Raw genomic sequence first — 21450 nt, 5'->3', positions numbered from 1 at the left:
ATATGCTACCCCTTTTCCACTTTTCCATTGCAGACACGCAGTGGATGGCATGTGTCTGTGCATGCATCAAGACATGCAGTGCCAGCTATCTTTCACATATACAGTATAAATCACAGCACCAAGTAATATTATGATGCTATATGATCAATAACAATCTATTTGAAAAATGTATATGGACTATTTATATAATATCCCATAGCACATCTTTAGAGGGCCAAAATTCAGAATTTGATTGAATCTGTAAGGTTCTAAGCTATTGACTGCCATATTTTTGAAGTTAGTGTATCAGTATACGTAAGAGGAAATATTTGCTTTTCAGAGAAAAATTAGTATGTTTTCCATTTGAACCTTGACAACCTGCTGTGTATCAAACCCCTTGTTAGGGACCTGCTGCTGGCCACTGTCACGAGGATTTGGGGACAGAGAAAGTTTTGGTTTGATCCAGTAGAACCACTCTCATGTACTTTGTAAGACATGTACTCGTATATTTTTCAAGACATGAAGCTGATGGTCTGAATTAACAAAGCAGGAAGCTCGAGAATTTTTTTTTTCACCTTTTTAAACTAATATGGTTTTCTTCATTGAGTTTCAGTTACAAGTCATCCCCACGCATTCCTTATTCTTTCCCATGGGTAACCTTGTGCTTCCTTCCAGAAAGCCATAATTCCAGTTCCTCAGGTTTTATACCATGTCAGCAGAGGAACTGAATTCCATACATTCAGATATGAATGAAGTAATAAAGGTGAAAAAAAGTGGTAACAAGCACAAGGCCACAGCTACGGTGTGATCAGGGACATACATTCCCCTTGCCAGTGATAAACCTTTCACTCTTTCCGTCCTTCTGGCTTCCTTTCACAGCGAATCTAAGTGATAGCAGTCATGTATGTTAAATATGCACAGATAAATCTACAGAGTATATGTGGTACCTATACCACTTCGGAGTGCTAGGGTATGTGTTAGCACACAGAATTTCTTTTGTATAGGTATTTCTGACCAAGAAAATTCACACCAGAGTGAGATAATCCAATCTAAGGCATATTCATCCTCTCCTATTATCTTGGACCCGTGATCCTCTAAATTGTTCTCACTTTGCGAGGTTTCTGAATGAGAATGCATTGCCTTGTTTTCCCAGGGATAATCCTACCCATCTGTTCTGTAAGTACAAAAGGAGAAATGTGATTTATATTGAAAGAGAAAGAGACTGCTGAAAACTCCTGCTTCCCAATGCACTGCAATATTCATTTGAAAATTGAGATAAAAAAGGAGGAGGAATAAACTCTGACCTAGGGAGAGATGGTAGGAAACCTCTCCATTTCTTAGGTTCTCATTTACATGTAAGTCATTTTTAGCTGGCTACTGCAATTTAAATTCACTTTCACTCCGATAAAGCCTTCAATTCTGTTTGAATAAAAGAACTTTGCAAATCTGAGGAAAATGGCAATTTTTTTATGCTGTAGCTGCCAACAAATGCTTTTCTTTTTCCCAGCATCTTATTATTATTCTCTGCTAAAATGTATACACAGGTAGATGTACATTCACTTTCTTTCAGAGAACATTTTATATGATTCACTTAAAAGTAATCCAGGATCATTTGGGGGTTTATTTCAAAAAGAGGCATATCAGATGCAGACTCCATGTTAAAAGCCAAGGAGCCTTGCGAGACATGAGACATACCTGCCGTTACTGGTTTAGACCTGGCTGACACATTTGTCTCTGCTGGGATTTTCTTAACTCTTGGTTTGTTAAATAAGATATTAATGGTTAATTAATGGAGAAAATACTGATTAGGTACAAAAAGATTTGGGGGTAAAAGATGAACTACTAATGGAATGATACAGTAAGGCGATACCATTGAGGAAACAATGTCTCTGCGCTGTATTACGGGAATGTTGTCTGCAGGACACCAGCAGTTACTCACCTTCATTCACCTCAAATGACCTGACCTAAGTACTAGCACAAGAAACAAATTTGAGCTAAGTCAAGGAAAGAATAGTAAAACAAGAAGTCTGGAAAATATGACAATGTAATAAAAGTGGAGGACAATAAGAGATGGGATACGAATTTTCCTATAGATTAAAGTTTACCTTGATAAAAGGTGCTGATGAAAAGATCCCCATTTCCTTGGAGATGGGAATACAGAATAAAACCAAAATGAGTAATCTTCAGAAGAATTAGATTTCCAAAATTGGAAAACGTTTTGCAATCGTTAAGATGGTTCAGGACCCGAACAGTTAACTGAGGCACTCTGTGGACTCCTCATCACGGAATTTTTTACTGAAGAAGTCCAAGACAAGCTAGGAGTACTTATCATGATGCAGTGCAGGAGATGTAAGAGATGCTGTTAGGTAATTTCCTGTCCCCTATTTCTAGGACTCATTTTGCTTTGTCAAAAGCCTCTGAGTAGGATAAACTCAGAAGGTGCTTTAAGATATCTGCAGTTTAAGAACATAAACATTATATCAGTAACCTCTGGTATCTAAAAGTCCAGCAGAATATCTTGTGTATAAGAAATGCTATGTAAAAGCAGTCTTCCCATTTGGGATTCTGAATACTTGTTAGGTGTTTTATGCCTCTATTATATTTGAAAATGGATAGTTCTGATATTTTATGGTGTTCCAGTGTCATTGTTTCCCACAGTGGAGCTGTGTCTCCTACTCACTGTGTGCTAAGGAGGATAATGGTCACAAAACTCATCTCCAAGGTCTACTGCAGCCTTCTTGCACGATGAGACTCTGTATGAAATCACTGAGTAATGCAGGTTTCCTAACTTTGTGAAAAGGTTTCTGTGCTTATCTGTGATGCAGAAAACTGCAGAACCTCTAGGTAGGTAGCCTGTCCAGAAATAGTCCTCCAATGGGGGTTTTCTGATATGACCCCAATAAAAGGAGTGCTAAGAATTCAGGAAGGTATCAAGGAACAGATGCTCTGGGAGGAGTAGTATGTAGATGCAGTGAGTGAGAAGGGCTCTTTCTTGTGCCTGTCTTACTTTCAGAGGCATTGATTTTTCCATTGGAAGGAAGTTTCTGAAGTACTGAGTGTGGCTGTTTGTGAAGCATCTCAGCGCAGACATAGTGTTGGATACATGTTCATGGAAGGAATGCTCCAGCCCATGCATGAGCCACATAGCCTGTCCTGGTGGCTGTTGTTGAGGAGAACGGCACAAGAAGGGCCTTCAGAGCTCTTCCTACCCTGTGAATCAGCAGTCACATCCCTACATTCAAGGAAATTTAATTAGAGTAAAACCACCTTTATCTTAACTCTGAAATACACTGGAGTATGGTTCTGGCACAGTTGACTATCTAGTCTCCAGGACATTAAATGCTGTTCTTGAATACTACTGGACCTACCAAGCCAAAAATACTGTCTTAGTAGAGTGGGTTTGAACTTCAAGGAGTTTACTGTGTTATCTCATTCAGCTGCACTAGAGTCAGGGAAAGACAGTCAATAGCAAAGATTATATTAACATATAATGCAGGGAAATAACCTACAGGCAATTGTCAAACATAATAAAATGTACAGACTTTAAATGCAGCTGCACCAGAACTCTTGCCCAGTCAATCCAGACCATGGCTGTTGAACTGGGTAACTTACTGCATGATGTATCTAAAAGGACATTGTACTCATACTGGCCAATTATGTTCACCAGCAACCAGTTTCCTATGTGAATTTGCTTATTTTTTTGCTATCAGCCATAAACTGGATCCTAACACACTTGGATGAAAAAAAAAAAGGCAAGCCTTAACCCCCACCCTAGAAAATCTACAATCTAAAAGGGCAAGAGAAAAGGAGCATTGAATACCTTCAATAAATGAAGAATAGCTTGTCAGGGGGTCGGGGCTTCCTGGTGGCTGGAAGCACTGGTGGTTCCCTGGAGCAGCCAGGCAGGGCCAGGCAGCTTGCAGCTGGCTGCATCCCAGGGCAGGAGTGCATCCCGGACCTAATGGGGGGCTCACAGTCAGACAGTGAGTCAGTGACACAGGGAAGAAATAACTCAATATTTCCTACTTGTCACACTACTGTCTTGAGGACAAGGTCTTCTTTAATCTTAGATACAGAAGGAAACCTGAACTGGCCCCCACAGAGAGACCTCAGCCCAGGTCAAGCTCTTACACCAGGGAGCACAAGACAAACCCCTTTGCTTACTTTTTTCTCCCTTGAAGAAGCTCTATATCTCCCAAAGATATGGTGGAAAATAAATATATTGGCTGACACCTAAGTCTGGCCTAGGCTATAGCTCACTATAAATGTCTACAAATGCATCTTCAATAAAAGCATGGTTATTTTGTTATCCTGAAGTACCCAGAAACATCAGAAGTGTTACTATAGTAATGGTACATTGAGAAAACAACCATTTGCCAAAGCTGGTGGTGCCAAACCATTAAGAAGGGCACACAAACCTTGGACAAGACTCATTTCTGCATGTGGCAAATTGCTCCAGTGTGAGCATAGCAGGATAATGCAAAATGAAACAAAGGAGAAGAAATTTAAATAGTTATGCTGGAAGAAGTGCCCATCATCATGAAGCAGGTATGGTTTAATAGCTCAGTACCTCAATTAGTGTGTCCTCTGAGGAGAGGCTCTGGTCAGGACCCGGGGAGTGGCAGAGTGCAGGGGTGAAGTGATGCAGCCAGGCAGGGGAGAGCAAGGTGTTCATCAAGGTCCTGCTTGCACAAGGTCCCACTGTGCCAGTGCTGTACGCTGTCATGCAGTTTCCTACTTCTAGAATGAAAAATGGCCTAATTCATGCCTACAATCATGCTGTGGGGTCCTTAATAAAACTAGGGCACATGACTAGGTCAGAATAAGTGAACTAATAGTCCGTTTTCCAACCTACATAAAACTATGAGTAAGAAGATTTCATGACTGAAGCCAGGGAACCTCCTTACCTAATTCTTTCAAAAGCATACAGGGTTCATGCATTTCCAAAGAGCAAGAAGGCAAAGAAAAGTTTTTTTTCATAACACCTGATTTAGCAATGTATATATTCACATGCATGTGAGCAACCCCAACAAATTCAACTATGGAGACAAAATGCAGCAGTGAGACTCTTCATATGCTTTACATTAGACGTTTTCTTAAGTGCCTTATGGCTTAATATACTTCTTGTGCAGAAGTGAAACCAGTGCATTTACTTGACTTTTAAGCACTGTTGATTAATATTAAAATTGCAAAATCTTAACTAAACTTAAGTCAACCGAATGCAAGAGTTCTGGCAGATCAGGCTAAAAACAACACAGAGAAGCTGGAATCATTCTGCTTCTTGTGTGTTTTTGTGGAGTAAAACTAATTGCAGCATATTGGGTTTCATTTTGTGAAGACTTTATCACTTGTAGTTTTTCTTTGATACTGCCATAAGGCCTTTTAGTAACATTTTTTTGAAGTCAAAGCATTGGCTAGAATAGAGAGAAGTATGTACCACAGTTGTTTTCAAGCAGATGAATTCTGCTGCTGTAACAAATGTGTCATAAGACTGTGATTAGATCTGTAGGAATGAACTCTCCCTGCCTTATTTTCCCCTTTCAATAAGAGTAAACTGTAAGGCAGTGACAGACAAAAAAGGAACACCCAATGTAGTATTAAGAAACCCTGCACTTTTAACAAGCTATCCCATGATAACAAATTACAGCTTTGATATATTAAATCTTCCAAAGGTCATATCTTGCCTGTTAGGATACAAGCACCTCCAATGCCATCTCTTGAAATGTAGGCATTACTACTTTTTAAAAAGGCTTTGAAGTGCAGCTATTCCAATAAACTATGTTTGTGGTAAAACTCCATGCCTTTACTTTCTTAATATCGAACCACTTAGATCCCAAGGAAAATTAATTGTGACTCTGTTTTCATAAAGTTTTTTTACAAGAAGGAATAGATGAAAAAATTAGTGTTTCTTTGTAAATGAACTTGTGCTAATGACTGCATGCAACTCTTTTCCAGAAAACAAGAAAAAGTAAAGAACAAGGGACGATTTATTTGTTGAGGACTTCTAGTTTTTCTTCTAGTATTTTTCTCAAGGCCATGTAACTATATGTGCTGTGGCAATGTCTGCTGATCCTTTTTCTGCCTCTTTTTTGCTGACTTTTGACAAAACAGAGCCTCCCTTCTGCTGTATCTTCATTGAAGTGATCACTACTGATTGTATTTGGAGTAAAGATCCTGAGTGTTCTAGCTAAGTGGTTTGAGAGCTGCCTCCTACAAATATCACTGTGAGGTCTGGCAGAACATTGTTGTACATTGAGTTCAAAAGCACAAAAATTTTGGCTGTCTACTATTTTCTGTACTTAATTGTTACGCGTATTTTTCCATGAACAATTATTTATAATTGAATGAGTAGTGTAGTGACTTCAATTAACATTTCTTCAGTAATTCTCTGCATTGACTATGTGAGAATTCTTATTAGAATTGTGAAGAAAAAGAAGAATTAATTATATTAGCTTCACAATAAAAAGCAATACAAATTGAAATAGAAGAGTATAAAACAGGACATCACCAGTGTACAGTCTCCAGTTGTTTAGGAAACCTAAAATGCAGCTCTTTCCTCCAGAATCATCAAACCTTGAAACAGTGGTTGCCAGAAGGCAGAGACTAAACATGCACACATGTAAGTATATTTTACTGTACAGAGGTTAGAGTGATTAGGGAGGTTGCATGTGTAATAAGAAATTAACAAAACCTTTCTTTCAGAATTCCTAATGTTGCAATTCACATGAAATTCTATTTTCAACTCAACTGAATTTCAATACTTTATAAATCACCTAAATTGTTTTCACTGGCAAGTCCTGAGAAATCTTTTTTTTGTCTGCCAAAATAACATAACATTGCTACTCCAAGGCGAGGACCGTACTGCACTTGCAACACTAATCTGTGCTCTGCTGGGAATTGGCATGTACCAAAAAATTGTACAGGCTTCAGGGAATTAGAGGATAGAAGTCTGGGCTTCCTTTCACCATTACCATATATTCAGTGCAAGGCTCCACAATCCTGTTTCTGCCACCTTTGGGATCTCATTTTAAACAGTTATTACACACCGCTGCTGTCAATCCATCCTGTCCCATCCAGGATAAAGCCTTCATGTTGCTAGATCAGGGAATTAGTAAGTTTGGTTAATTGCAGAAATTTAAGGTTTCAAATCCCAATTATGAAATGTAAGCATTGATTAAATACTTCAGGTAGATTGTCCATTCTTTTCTCTTTTTTTTTCTTTTTTTTTTAAAAAAATTAGGAAATTATGTACCAAGCCACTGCATTCACAGAAATTGAAGTACTAAAAAATTATGAAGTACTGGTCTTAGCGTTTTAAACTATGTTTAATTTTTCTCTTTGTGTTTATGATATTTGAAATCATGTGTTAAAAATTTATTATAGCTGAGTTTGTCGACTGATCCTGCACAGGAGACATTTTGAGAATAACTGTAACACTGGCAGCTTCTAATTTTCATTTTGCAGCCTGCATTTTAATATTTTTGTTCCATAATTACTTCACGTGTTTTGAGAAAGTCAGTGTGAACACTGTTGTATTTCTAAATGAGCTGAGCCAGTTACATTAATTTGTTCAGGTTGCTGCTTTGGAAAAAACTCAGGGGAGTCCTTCCAGGCTCACCTCTTTTCCCTATGTCCTGCGATTCTCTCAGAAAATTGTATCTTGCAACTTCAAGGCCAACCCCCCCCCCCCCCCCCCCCCCCGCCTCAAACCCAAAAAACATTCCAAAGGACTATTTTGCCAAAGAAACCCCATACATCCCAGGAAAGCTCCCTTCCTCACTTGCGAAGCATCAGGTGTTTTTAGCTGTCTCTGAACACTTTTTGTTCCACTTTTTGTTCCACTTACCCAACCTATTCTGCATAAGTGGTAGTAAAATCCACAGAAAATTATTTTTATCTTCCTTTAGGCAGACCTCTTTTGCTCCATTGCTGTCATCCATACAAAAATACACTTAGTAAAAGGCTAGTAATGCTACACAGTATAATGCTGATGGTACTTGATTTCTGTATTCAGTAATTCCGTTTCAAAAGGAGCAATTGCCTCACTCGCTGGAGTCATTACAGAAGCAGTTGTCATTCATGCTGCCTATAGAATTAAATTCCTAAGGTTTCTACTACAGTGTGGTATGATTCAGACTGATGGTTTCTTCCATAACTTTTGCTTTCTACTAGCTACTTATAAAATTCATTCTGTTATCAGTCTTTTGTGATTGACATACTGGGGAGTCGTATGTCCATGGAAACCAGATCTCCCAAAGCAACTTCTGTCAGCTGTTTTCCACATGGGAGGTCTGATAACCAATGAAGGCTGAGACAAAACTGGAGAATGTGAATAAGAAGATATACCTTTTCTTAATTCCACTGGTAACGTTTGACCAGGCTCCTTATTATTGGTTGGGTCACATCGCATTTTGATCTTGTTAAAGACTCTGTAAAGTCTGGAGTCTTCTACAGATATGGTTTCTTAGGGGAAACAGTTGTTGCTATTCAGTCCTTCAGTTTCTTTTGTGAAGTTGCATGAAATATGATCCACTCAAAACTGGCTATGGTGAAAACTGCTCATATTTCTTGAGATTCGTGGCACTGCATATCCTTTTCAGTGTAACTGTGCAAAGCAGTTTCTTTGTGGCTGGTAGTACCATGATCCCATACACTTTTAACAGTCTTCTCTATTTCATAAACCTACACAGGTTCATTTTTTTCTGGTCTTTCTCCCCTGCTCAGCTGAATCATTATAGCGAATTTTCTTCATCATTGTTTCTGAAGAGATCTGCAGTTAATTTTTCCTAGAACACTGTCTTATGAATCTTCATAGCATCTGTTTTGAGTTCCCAAATGATCATTTCTACATCAATAATATTAAGTCTTCCATCTTGTCAGCTATATCAAAGTTGCCTATTGTTCCAGTGGGAAACCTCTTTGATATATAATGCTTGACACATCTTTTCATTTGCTTATAAGAAATGATTAGAATATTTTCATGTCTGTCTTTTATTGGCCTTGAAGGCCTCCAACTAAAATAATTTATAACACTTTTTGTGACTAACATCAATTTTGTACATCTTTTTAACATCTGCCACTTTCACTGCCTATATTTAAGTACAGGAATAACCATAGGTAAATGCTTATTTGCCTGATTGAATAGCCATTTTAGTGTTTACTAAGATATACTTGTGTTTCTATTTTTTGACACTTCTTCTCATGTCTTGATAACCTCTTACCTGATATCTCTGAAGAGTTTCAGCTTTGATTATTTGCCTTTGGTGATGATATCCCACATGGCCTCATCAGTCTGTGCTTGCTGTCTAGCAAAACCCTAATATGCTCTCCACCAGACAGGCATAGGGACCACTGAGCTTCTCCAAGCTTTTTGATCATAATAATTTTTTATCATCCTCTATATTATGATAGTTAAAATTCCATTTTTACTGGAGAGAGGTTGTAAGTCTAGATACTGTGGTGTTTCTGACTGCTTTCTTTGCAAATTATGTATTTGTTTTCATTGGTGGCATTGCTGCTCACTACCCATACCTGCTCTGCTTTTCTCTTTCATTCCTCCTAAAAGGAGAAATAAAACATGGTCTCTCTGACTGTCCATTATACCATCTGGTGATACCAGAACTATTTTATAAACCTTTATGTGGAGTTATACATTACTACCACAGCATGATCTTGCCAGGGAAGATACATAAACCATTTTCCACCATCTTCATTTGAACCATTTCTAGACATATAATGGCTGTGAGGTCTGCAACAGTCAGTCTCTATACGTGTATTCATTTCACACAGACCAAGGAGGATGCCATGCTGCCTTAATAAAGTCCACTGAGATGTTGTATTTTTCTTTTTATAATATGTTATGGGGTTTTTTAGGAACATAGTACTGCATGACTGTTATCTTCATACACAGTGTCTGGAATTTCATGTACAGGGTGCTACCCATAACTTGGTCTCAGTTACTGTGACTTTTCACCATGATCACCTCAGGTCTGCTCTTCCTACTGGATAGATGTCATTCCTTGACCCTGATGCAAACTGCTCTTGACAATCTGGACTAAATTTTCCAGTTTTCCTATGGTTTGTTCTGACTTTTTTTTTTCAGCCTGTAGAAGCAAGTGTACCTTCCATAATTCCATACACAAGAAAAAGTGACTCTTCAGCAGAATATTTTTCCAAATACGGGCTGCTTTTACAGGCAAGTTTTGACTCTCAGCTGTCAAGCACACTAACTGTACACTATCTGTGGCTCTAAAAATTTCAGATGGACCAGATTTCTCTCTGGCCTTAGAGCTTCACAGAAATTTCAGCCTAAGTACTAGAAGGAAAGAGGTGACTTCAGGCATACCTTTTGGGTTCATTGTCATCTTACCTGCTGAAAGTTTATTACTGCAATTTCAAGCACACAGAATGAGTTTGCTTCTTAGCTGAACAGTTAAACTTTCCAACAGAGGTAGAGAAAAGTGAGTTTCTGATTTAACTTTCAGGCATTCTGCTACATTTTTCAAAGCTCTCTGGACTGATGAGTGTTTTGTGAGTAACCAGGTGGTGTTTGAATATCCACAAGCAATAATATGACTTTTGTAGTTCTGAACTCAGCACTTGCAGAATATATACATTGGTGGGTAGTTATTTGATTTTAACTTTATTATTTGATCTAATCATCATCGAGGGCTGCTGTAAGAATGACTGGTTGCAACCAAAGGAACAATTAGAAAATACTGTTGAAATTGTCTAAGGTAAAATATGTAAACATACCATTTAGTCAGCTAATAAAAAAAAAATCTTCTTGTGAAGTTTGGATTAAAGTCTTTTCAGAAAAGTTAATAAATATATGGGTGAACTCTTGCCTTGCACATAAAAGTGTCCCTGATACTTGAGGCAAAGGATAGGATTTTTAAGAGGCAAAATTATGTTATCATAATGCCTGGCAGTAATATTCTTTTGGCAGATGTAGGTGAGGTAGGTGGTGATGGACAGAAAGTAAATGAAAGTTGTGTAGTTCAGTAAAGATTAGCAAAAATGGTGGAAAACTCTAGAATGACCTAGAAAAGCAGCATTTATAATGCAAAGAATTCTAAGTGCAGTGCAAGAACATGTTGGATTTTAATATGTGGCCACATCTTGTATGCAGATCCTTTATTCTCTCTTAACTTTATGCAGTTCCTTCTGGGTTTTCAATTACTTTTAACCTTTTAAGAAAAGCATCAGGTCATTATGGGCAGCACAATTAATAAGTGTACTTATTGTGCAGTAGTGGTCAGAAAAGTTAATTAGATGTTAGGCTGCATTAAGAATGAGATGGAGAACAAATAGGAAAACATAACATTTTTTTTATGTATGCTGATATTCCAAACTCACCTTGAATACTGAGTTCACTTTGTATTATCTCAGAAAGAAGGGGATGTAAAAAATTTGTCAAAAAAAAAAAAGAGCAATAAAAGGAATTCATTAGCATTGTGAACAAGTGAGGTAATTGCATCAGGAAGGAGCAAAAAGTCCAGGGCTATTTCAAATGGAAAGATGTTGAAGATGAGGTGAAGATAGAGCTAGAGAGGATATAGTGGAATCACACAGAGAAAACTGACTGAACCAGTTGTGCCAAGGCTGTGCAAGCACACAGAATAAAATTAAACAGAGGTCACCAGTCATAATGCTTCTAACCACAAGGCATTCTTGTACCAGCATACGTTTTGTTCATTATTACTACAGCTGTACTTTGAGGGAACAGTATCACAACATTGGTAAAACCACGATATGAGATTAAAAACTACCTCTCAAACAGTATCCTGAGCTGTGACCATCAGTCTGTTCCCATGTGTCATCTCCTAAATTTCTTACACTGGAGACCACTAACCTGAAACCACCATGGACTCTCTGATTGTGCTCATGCTGGGATGTACACTTTGTCCATCTTCCCCATGTTCCTTGCAGAGGACATTGCATTTGGGACTATCCAGGCAAATTACTGCAGTGGCTTTGTTGAACTGATTTATTGGTTGCATTTAGGGTTTGTATTTAGGGGTTGTAGGGTAGGGCTTTTAATAATTTCCACTGTATCAACACACTACCTGTGATTGTCACTTACTCCTTCTCAACAAAGAAATTTGCAGTGTGCAAGCATGACATTGATCTGGGTACTAATAAGGCAAGAAAATCACCAGCTCGGAAATACTTAATTCCTGAACGAATAAAACAAATCCACAGGCAGAGGAACAGTCATATTGCACCCGAGATTCAGTTCTCATCTTCCCATACAGCAGCAGGCTGCAAAGCAGAGCTGCACACTACCTCTGAGAGTCTTCACCCTGCGCAGCACTGAGTGCTCTGACTGGAGCCCAGCCAAGTCATTAGCCCAGTGGCTGGGCTGCCCCACTGCACCCACATGGAGTCCTGAGCAGTTGCTGATCTTGTGCTGTGAAAGGTTGCAGTCGGTTGCCTGCTTAATTTGAGATCAAGTTTCTGGAGAGCTCAGGGAGAGATTTTTTTTTAGCTCTCGGGAGTGTAACAATTCTATTCTTTATCTTGGGCTGATTCTCTGCTAAATGGTGTGACACTTCCCTGGGCTGAGGCAAAGGGAAGAGCAGATGTCACTTCCCCATTCCCCTGTGTAGGTCTTTGCTGGAAGCTGGTCCTGCCAGGGCTCCAAAGAGCCCCATCACCTGCATTCTCCTTCCCTAATCACAGGGGTTGCAGAGGTCCCTGGTTTTCAGACAATTTACACATAGAAAGGGTCCTTGCACAGTTACATTAAGATCAGGGACAAAGTATTCATTTGATAAGGGTGCCCACAGTATGAATGAGTGTATGTAGGAGGAGATTCGTAACGCAGACTTGAATGTGGAGCATGTAATTCAGGGGCTATTGGTTGCTATGGAGTTCAACTGAAGCGGAAAGTGACAGCAAAAAACCTCATAATACTTGTATATAGAAGAATCTCCAGCAGAAATATAACAAGGGGAATATTTTTATATCTTTAAGAAAGCCACTGAGAGGCAATTTTTGCATGATAAAAGAATAAACTGATGTAGTTTCTTTCTGCAGGCTGGTACATTTCCCCTTCACTGACAAAGGCAGAGGCTTCCAGCTCACTCCAAGCAGGAATTCAAAGCCAGCCAGATATCTGTGGGTGGCTGGCCTCCATTCAGTTATAAGCTAAGCAGTGGATTTCTAATGTTGTTATATAGAGTTCAGGATTCAGCTTAGTCTGTGCTATTCTTTGTATCCAGTGCATTGTTGGACTAAGCACTTCTGAGGAAAAAAAAAATCAGTACATTTGTCTATCTAGCTTGTTACCCTGGATGTAAAGTTACTTGGAAATATTATTTATAGACTTACACAGATGCTGTGGGGAAAAACTTGCTATCTTTTCATCACAAAACAGGAGAGATGACTGTCTGAAGCTGACATACTGGAACAACCAAAGATAGCTACACTGGATGTGACAGAAGAATAATTTGGAGATATAACATTAAATTGATGCAACCTGTGTTTTACTCAGTAGGAGTTCTATGTGCATATATTCTGGTTCTATGGAGAAAAAAAAAATCTGTAACTCGAGCATGACAAAGAAGGGGTTGGTACCCTACAAAATAAGAAAAAATCTCATATTTTTGTGTGAGAATTTCTCCAGTTTCTGTGCTGGTGAATTATTCATATTTTGCAGCTAATGAGTTTAAATGGCTTTGAATTGTTCTGTGAAGAAGGTTACCCACGACTGGTCAAAATATTTGCGGTGAACAGTTGCTGTGAATGCAACCCATTTTCTCTGTGAATTGGAGACAAGCCTTGCTAATTTCTGCGCACATATGTGCTATTCAGACCTCAGACAGATGAGACAAACAAGCCCTTTTCAGCACATGAGTCAGCTGTGAGCTCCTCTGTGTGACTGTTCATCTTCTCTGGTGCAGGATTAGTCAAGTGAGTCGTCATGGTTATTCACGATTCTGCAGTTACTCTTCCTGGTTATTCTTCAGCCAAGGTCTGCCCTGTCTTGTGTGGGGTTCCTATAAGGGGCCTTTCTTCACATAAGGTCATAAAACGTGAAGATTGGGACTTGCAGTGCTTGGACTGACTGCTATTTCCCTCTGATACCAGAGAGGCAGGGTAGCTACCCATGATCATGAGTGTGAATCAAGACATGAATCCCCAAGGACTGTAGGTCACTAATTTTGAGTGTTTTTTTAAGCAGAGGTGAGTTTGAAATTTCTAAAATAAATATATTCTTTAAAAAACCCAGATGTTTTCTAAGAACACATTAATGGAACTTGAGGCTTTCTTATCAACAATTCATGAGCAGAAAGGAGAATTTAATCTCCTAAAATAAATTACTTTGTATGATTTACAAACAGTGGTTCAAAACCCAGTGTTGACTGGATTCTGAGTGTTTTTCCATGAACAATGTAACTTGGCTGTGTGTGAGAACAATTAAAAAAGTTCCTTCCTGGGTTCTCCCTCCTCCACCAGCATTGATCTGTTTTTGTTCATGTCTTCCTTTCTAAGCCTTTCATAGAATCATTTAGTTTGGAAAAGACCTTTAAGATCATTGAGTCCAACTGTAAATTTAACACTGCAAAGTCCACCACTAAACCATGTCCCAAAGTGCCACCGCTACACATCTTTTAAACATCTCCAGTGATGGTGACTAAACCACTTCCCTGGGCAGCCTGTTCCAGTGCTTGACAAACCTTTCAGTGAAGAAATTTTTTGTAATATCCAATCTAAACCTCCCCTGGTGCAATTAGAGGCCATTTCCTCCTGTCCTATCACTTGTACTTGGGAAAAGAGACTGACACCCACCTCGATATAACCTCCTTTCAGGTAGTTGTAGAGGGCAATAAGGTTTCCCCTGAGCCTCCTTTTCTCTGGACTAAACAAGCCCGGTTCCCTTAGCTGTTCCTCATGAGTCTTGTGCTCTAGACCCTTCACCATCTTCGTTGTTCTCCTTTGGACTTGGTCCAGCATCTCAGTGTCTTTCTTGTAGTGAGTGACCCAAAACTGAACACAGTATTCAAAGTGCGGCCATCTTCTTCAGCTTTGATTAGCTCATAATTTGGGGCAACCTGAAGATATTTTCCTGGCCCTTCTTCTTTCCTCATCCTCTTCTGTGCTTTACTCCCAGTGAGAATCCTCCTTGCACGGTAGTGCCAGCTCTCTCCCTATTAGAAGCTAAGAAAGCATTTCTGCTTTCTGTTGGTGATTTATTGTGTGGGGAGGGAACAAAGTGAGATGTGGTCTCTTACCTTACTTGTATCTATGACATGTTTGCAGCTTGCTAAATGTTACTCAGCTTTGGTCACCTTTTAAGTATTATAGGAGAGAGGCTCTTACCTCATACTAATATAGGAATGTTAAGGCAAATTGTCAGCAACTGCCAAGATAATGACACTGGTCCAAACTTTGTTAGTCTGCTGTCTTGTGGGACAGTCAGGATTTTTAGTGACAGCTTGGTTTTGCTTACTACCAGACAATCTTAATGTCTTCAGCTGTCAGTACTTCTGTATGTTCATACATTTAACCATCTGAATAATCCAATTAATTTCACTAGCATGCTTAAAACAGAGACTGCTTAACTCTTCAGACAATGTCAAAAGCCTTTACTGATGCCATCTTCTTCAAAATGTATCACTTCTTTGCAGTGTGTCTTATTTGACTCCTTATTTTCCAACCGTCCCTCAGCTTTATTAACCATGTATCTCTTCGAAACGACTGGTGGCAGAGACATGCAAATAGATCATTTAATTTCCCTGCAATGTCTTTATCCCCTTTAATTGTTCCCATTGCACCCTGGTACTCCACTGAGCCTTTTGATTCTCTCACAGCCTGCTTACACCTCTTATAATTAAGTAATTTCTTCTTATTTATTTTCATGTTATGCCTTTGGCTAATCTCCCCACCAAATCCCTCAGCTAAACCATCTTCATTTTTGTTTTACATTATTGTTCCTTATCACTAGCTTCTGTTGGGCTAACTTCCCATTTTCCAAAGGATATTTGATGAGCCTCTTTTGTGGTACCTTTCCGTTCAGCCAAGGCAGATAGACACTCTCCCCCCTCCTTTTTGTCTTTCTGGGGCTTGTGCAAATCTTTTGTAACTCATTAGTGGCTCACTTCAGTAGGCTCCATGTTGAATCTTTACAGCACCTTACACATTTCCCTTTGTGTAACAGTAATTTATTTCACTTTTTTGTGTGTGTGTGAGGGTTAATTTTGTGGGGAGGGGGGTTGGAGTAGGGAAGGGAACATTAAGCAAAGGAACAAAAGAGATGGACTAATAGAAAGTGGTTCTGTGTTCATGCATAGAAAATGATTTGGATGCAAATCAGTCACACAGCTGAATGATTTGTCTCAAAGCCTCAAGATTAGGGAGCAGAGGGCTTTGGCCTCAAGTGGCACTCTGTCTGATTTTTATCCAGGCCCTGCATTCACAAAACAGTGTGCCTGCAGACAGCCCACCTGGAGGACTTGTGTGCTGCTTTCATGTCTCCTTGTACTTATCAGAAAAATGTCCTTGTGTTAATTTTGAGTTATTTCCTACATGATGTCTTAAAACTACAAATACATAGAGGGAGGCAGGGATGTGGGCAGGGGACATCCAGATTAGTTACACACTAAGGAAACTGGGTACCATATCTTCCAGACAAGTATTTTCTACTTGAAAGTACAGGGAAGTGCAGATGACTAATTGTTTGACAACCTGGTAATTTATTGTGTGTCTATAAATTAGACACACAAAGATTGGAATTCCTCAGTAAAGAGTCCGAGAGGAAGATTTTGTGCTCAATCAAATGAAATATTTCATTGTGATTTAGAGTTTAAGTGTATTACAGAAGATAACTGGTATGCACCATTTCCATACAGCCCTACTGAAATCAGTACATAACATTTAAAAGCATCAGAGGTAGCAGGATAATGAATATGAGTTTGAATGTTCTATTAAGGAAACTTCTTCCCACAAAAGAAGCATGAAGTCCTTTCTTATCACATTGTGTCCTTGTTTTCTCACCTTCAGTAATACAAGTTAATAATACTGTTAATAATAACAGTAATACTAAGTTTCATTTTAAGATTTGCAACTGTGGGATTGAATCAAGCTCTGGATTAGTCCATCCTCCCCAGTCTAGCCAGAAATCCCATCCATGAATGATATCATTCTGTGTAGATACCAACAAGCAAGTAGAGAAGGCTGGCATGTGTGTGAGGATACTTTTGGAGCAACTGCATACCTCTGGGAGCTTCCACAGGGCAGTTCTTGTAGAATGCTGACCCCCATGAATAGAGCTGGGTAGAGTAGTGTAGGATGTATTAAGTAGATATGATCTAGGGGTTCAATCACTTTTTTCATCACTGAAAGTCTAATAATTTGATGCTGCTGTTTGAAAGTCATCACTCATTTCAGCTGGGAAGTGGGTAGTATATTCATACCACAGTTTTTTGAAATAAATCCAGACTAAAAATAAATGTCAGTTGACAATCCAATTGGTATGTCTTCACCTTACATTGTTAAGGAAAGTACTCCTTCAGTTTGTCTGGTTAGCACAGCTTCCCCATACAATTTGGAAAGGTCAATGTTGTCCTGTTACTCCAAATGAGGGAGGGGTGTTCTGGCATCCAGTAGCAACAAAGTTAAGTATCTTTAAGCTCTATGTACTGCAAGTTGCCTTAGCAATTACACTTCAGAGAAGCTTCTAACTTAGGCAGAGGCACAGTTCAGAAACAACTTTTTCAAGGGACTGTGTCTTTAGAGAAAGAAAGTACATTTCCGCTTGAAACCTGCTGACAGAAAAGAGAAAGAATAAGAAACACTTCACCATTTACTTCTAATAGAAATTCATCATGTGTTGCTGCCACTGAGGGGTAGAGGTCTTGACAGTAGAAAAGTTTGTTTTGACTGCACATAGGTTTTTTTCTCTCAGGCAGAATTTGAAACAACGCTCTTGTAGGCTTAGATGGCTTGTTTTAAATTAAAGAAAACAGCAGAAAAGAATTAAATTAAAATCTCCATGGGAGAACATGGTGGGAGCCTTCCTTATAATAGACCTCAGATCTCATCAAAATTTGAGAATTAAGCAGAAGTAAAGCAGACCTCAATATCAGTATGTTACAATTTCATTTTACAGAAGGTTAAGCTGTACTTTCTGAAGCTTTACTTGTTTGTTGTTCTCTAAAAGAATCTGTTGTTTGTAAATCATCTTAATGGGAAAGACAGATGATGAGAGTGCCTGATTCAGTTTACTCAGCTGGAATAAGTAGAATAAGTTATTAAGTAGAGTATGGAATAAGTCATCAAATTTTCCAACACACTCTTGTAAAATGCATGAGATGGAAGTAGAGAGTGGCTGAGGCTTCCCAGTACAGACTTCCACATTAAAGAAACCATTTCAACATTTTCTTCTCTGTCACTTGCCATCTCCTTCAGGGCCTCCATGGTTTCTAATTTTTCTCCCAGAGCTGAAGGAAGCCTTGCAGTCAGCTTAGTGGTAGCTGCTAACTATTAAAGGGTTCCCCTTTGAGTGGATGCAGATATTTCCCATGTCGCATTTGGTTTGAAGAAAAAAGGCAACAGTCAAACATTATTGTGCAAAGCCTTGGATCATTCCCTCCACTCAAGCAGGAAGCCAGGGAGCCTAGCTGTAACAATACCATTTTTATTAATATCAGGCCGATTTATTTCCTTTTCTGATTTTCCTCTTTAGAACAGAAAGAAAATAAGGGGACAAAAAACCTCAAACAAACAATAAAAAGGTGATGTATATCCAGAGGAGCAAGGATTTAAACTGATAGCTGGCATCCATGGCTTCACTAAGAGCAAATCATGTGGTGATTTCTGGTGTCCTTCTATGACAGGGTTACAGTGTTGATGGATAAGGGAAGAGCAACTGACATAATCTACCTGGGCTTGTGCAAAGTTTTTGACACTGTCCTACATGACATCCTTGTCTCTAAATTGGAGGCATGGGTTTGGTGGATGGAGCACTTGGTGGATAAGGAATTGACTGGATGGTTGCACTCAAAGAGTTGTGGTCAACAGCTCGATGCCAAGTGGAAAGCAGTGATGACTGGCATTCCTCAGGGGCTGGTATTGGGACTGTTGCTGTTTAACATCTTTGTTGGCAACATGGACAGTGGGGTTGAGTGCACTCTCAGTGAGTTTGCTGATGAGACCAAGCTTTGTGGTGCGGCTGACACACCGGAGGGAAGGGATGTGCCATCCAGAGGGACCTTGACTGACTTGAGGGGTGGGTCTGTGCAAACCTCATGAAGTTCAACAAGGCAAAGTGCAAGGTCCTGCACATGGATCAAGGCGATCCCAAGAACAAATAGAGGCTGGGTGAGGAGCGGGTTTAGAGCAGCCCTGAGGAGAAGGACTTGGGGGTACTGGTAGATAGAAAACTATAAGCCAGCCATGTGTGCTTGCAGCCCAGAAAGTTGACCGTGTCCTGGACTGCATCAAGAGAAGTGTGGCCAGCAGGTCAAGGGAAGTGATTCTGTCCCTCTACTCTACTTTTGTGAGACACCACCTGCAGTACTGTGTTCAGCTCTGAGGACCTCAACATAAGAAAAATATGAACCGGTTGGAGTAGGTCCAAAGGAGGGCCATGAAGATGATCAGGGGGCTGGAGCACCTTCCTTTTGAGAACAGGCTGAGAGAGTCCAGGTTGTTAGTTCTAGAGAAGAGAAGGCTCCAGGGAGACCTTATAGCGGCCTTCCAGTACTTAAATGGGGCCTACAGGAAAGATGGAGGCAGACTCTTGATCAGGGAGTGTAGTGATAAGACAAGGGGTAACAAATTTAAACTGGAAGAGGGTAGATTTAGATTAGATATAAAGAAGAAATTCTTTACTGTGAGGGTGGTGAGATGCTGAACAGGTTGCCCAGAGATGTTGTGGATGCTCCATCCCTGGAAGTGTTCAAGGCCAGGCTGGATGGGGCTTTGAGAAACCTGATCTAGTGGAAGGCGTCCTTGAACATGGCAGGGGGTTTGGAACTAGATGATCTTTAAGGTTCCTTCCAGCACAAACCATTCTATGATTTCTCCACAGACAAATATTTTCCCAGAATAGCTTAGCTAATATCTATTGTAAGAAATGCCAGAAGAATTGAAAAGGTCTAACTCAAGGTTTATTTTGTCCACCAGTGTGCAGGACTTACCACATCAAACAGAGGCATGTGACTTTCAGAGTGGGACCACTTTAGTGATACCTCTGAAACAACTCTCTTTTTAGAAGAGTTTTACCAGAACAAATCATCATCCCTTGCTCATGTCCCATTCACAGCAAAGCTGAATATCTTGAGGTTTGAAGATAACTGCAACCACTGATTTTTTTTTTTCTGCTTTGGTTTTAGGAACTCCTTCATAGATATACTTCGGGCTATCCTACTGTCCTTGGAAGTGCTCATCGAAGACCAGGAGCTTCAGATAAATGGCTTCATTCTAATTATAGATTGGAGTAACTTCTCCTTCAAACAAGCCTCCAAGCTTACGCCATCTATCCTCAAACTGGCCATTGAAGGGTTACAGGTAGGTGGAAGGTAATACATGTACCTGCAACTTTTATTGCTGCAGCTAGTGATTTTGCCTCAGCAGGCACTGGGCAGGGTGAAGGATGGTGGGAGAAAATAGTCCAGAATGTTTTAGTGTCCCTTCTACTCACAGCATATAGATTGATTTTCAGACGTTTCATTTTAACCGTCTTTAGCTTTTATTTCAGCTGTAAATCAGTGTAAACAGTATGTGTGTTACTTACTGCAGCATTAAGAAGGACGGTTAGAGATTTGAGGTTTAATCCGTCAGAGGATTCAGGGGGATTAAAATCCAGCAGTGTCTGCCTTCTGGAGTGTGCAGCCCACATGCAAGCACATCTGTATGCAGAGAGAGGAAGGCAGGAGAAGGGACCAGCTCCCTCAGCAGATGGAAGGGTGATGTCGTGGGTTTGTGTTGGAGGGAAATGAGGAAGAGTAAGGACAGGCTCCCCGTTGTGTCCTCATTCTGACTGCCTTCATTTGTCACAAGGATCCTGTTACATTATGGTTCAGACTGTTCATGGGCTGCACATCCACTTGGTGTTTGCAAATAAACAGGAGCAAGCTAAAACCATGTGTTGTCGTGGGTTTAAGTGGAAAGTGACCGTAATGCACCTGAGGCCTGATGAGACAAGCTGAGGATGAGGATAAACTGTGGTGCACAGAAAGGACTTCAGTCCTTTCCACAAGAGTCTGAGCCCACCACTGATGTTAGACCTGAGACGGATTTTTAGGTCTGAAGTACTCTGACACAACCTTATTAACTGTGGGCTTTTGACAGTATCCAAGAACTATTTAAGTTGGAAATCACTCTGGAGATCACCTTGTCCAAACCCCTGCTCAAAGCAGGGCTGACTTAATCTTAGACCAGGTTGCTCAAGGACCACATGTTTCATGTAGTTCCATACTTAAAAGGAGACATTTTGTAAGTCATTGTTTTTCCATTTCATTT

At 39.8% G+C, this 21450-nt stretch overlaps 1 protein-coding gene across 3 annotated transcripts in view; it reads left to right on the top strand.

The window, feature by feature from the left end:
- The window catches only part of CLVS1 (clavesin 1), a 110343-nt gene that overhangs the window by 19010 nt on the left and 69883 nt on the right, over nt 1-21450 (top strand). For all 3 annotated transcript variants that reach the window (XM_074898913.1, XM_074898911.1, XM_074898912.1), the window contains one exon: nt 20322-20496. In XM_074898913.1, the coding sequence (XP_074755014.1) occupies nt 20322-20496 (175 nt within the window). The remainder of the gene's footprint in view (nt 1-20321; nt 20497-21450) is intronic.

This window comes from Athene noctua, chromosome 2 (genome assembly GCF_965140245.1).
Source record: "Athene noctua chromosome 2, bAthNoc1.hap1.1, whole genome shotgun sequence".
Lineage (NCBI taxonomy): Eukaryota > Metazoa > Chordata > Aves > Strigiformes > Strigidae > Athene > Athene noctua.
This window is presented reverse-complemented; position numbering and strand designations above follow the sequence as displayed.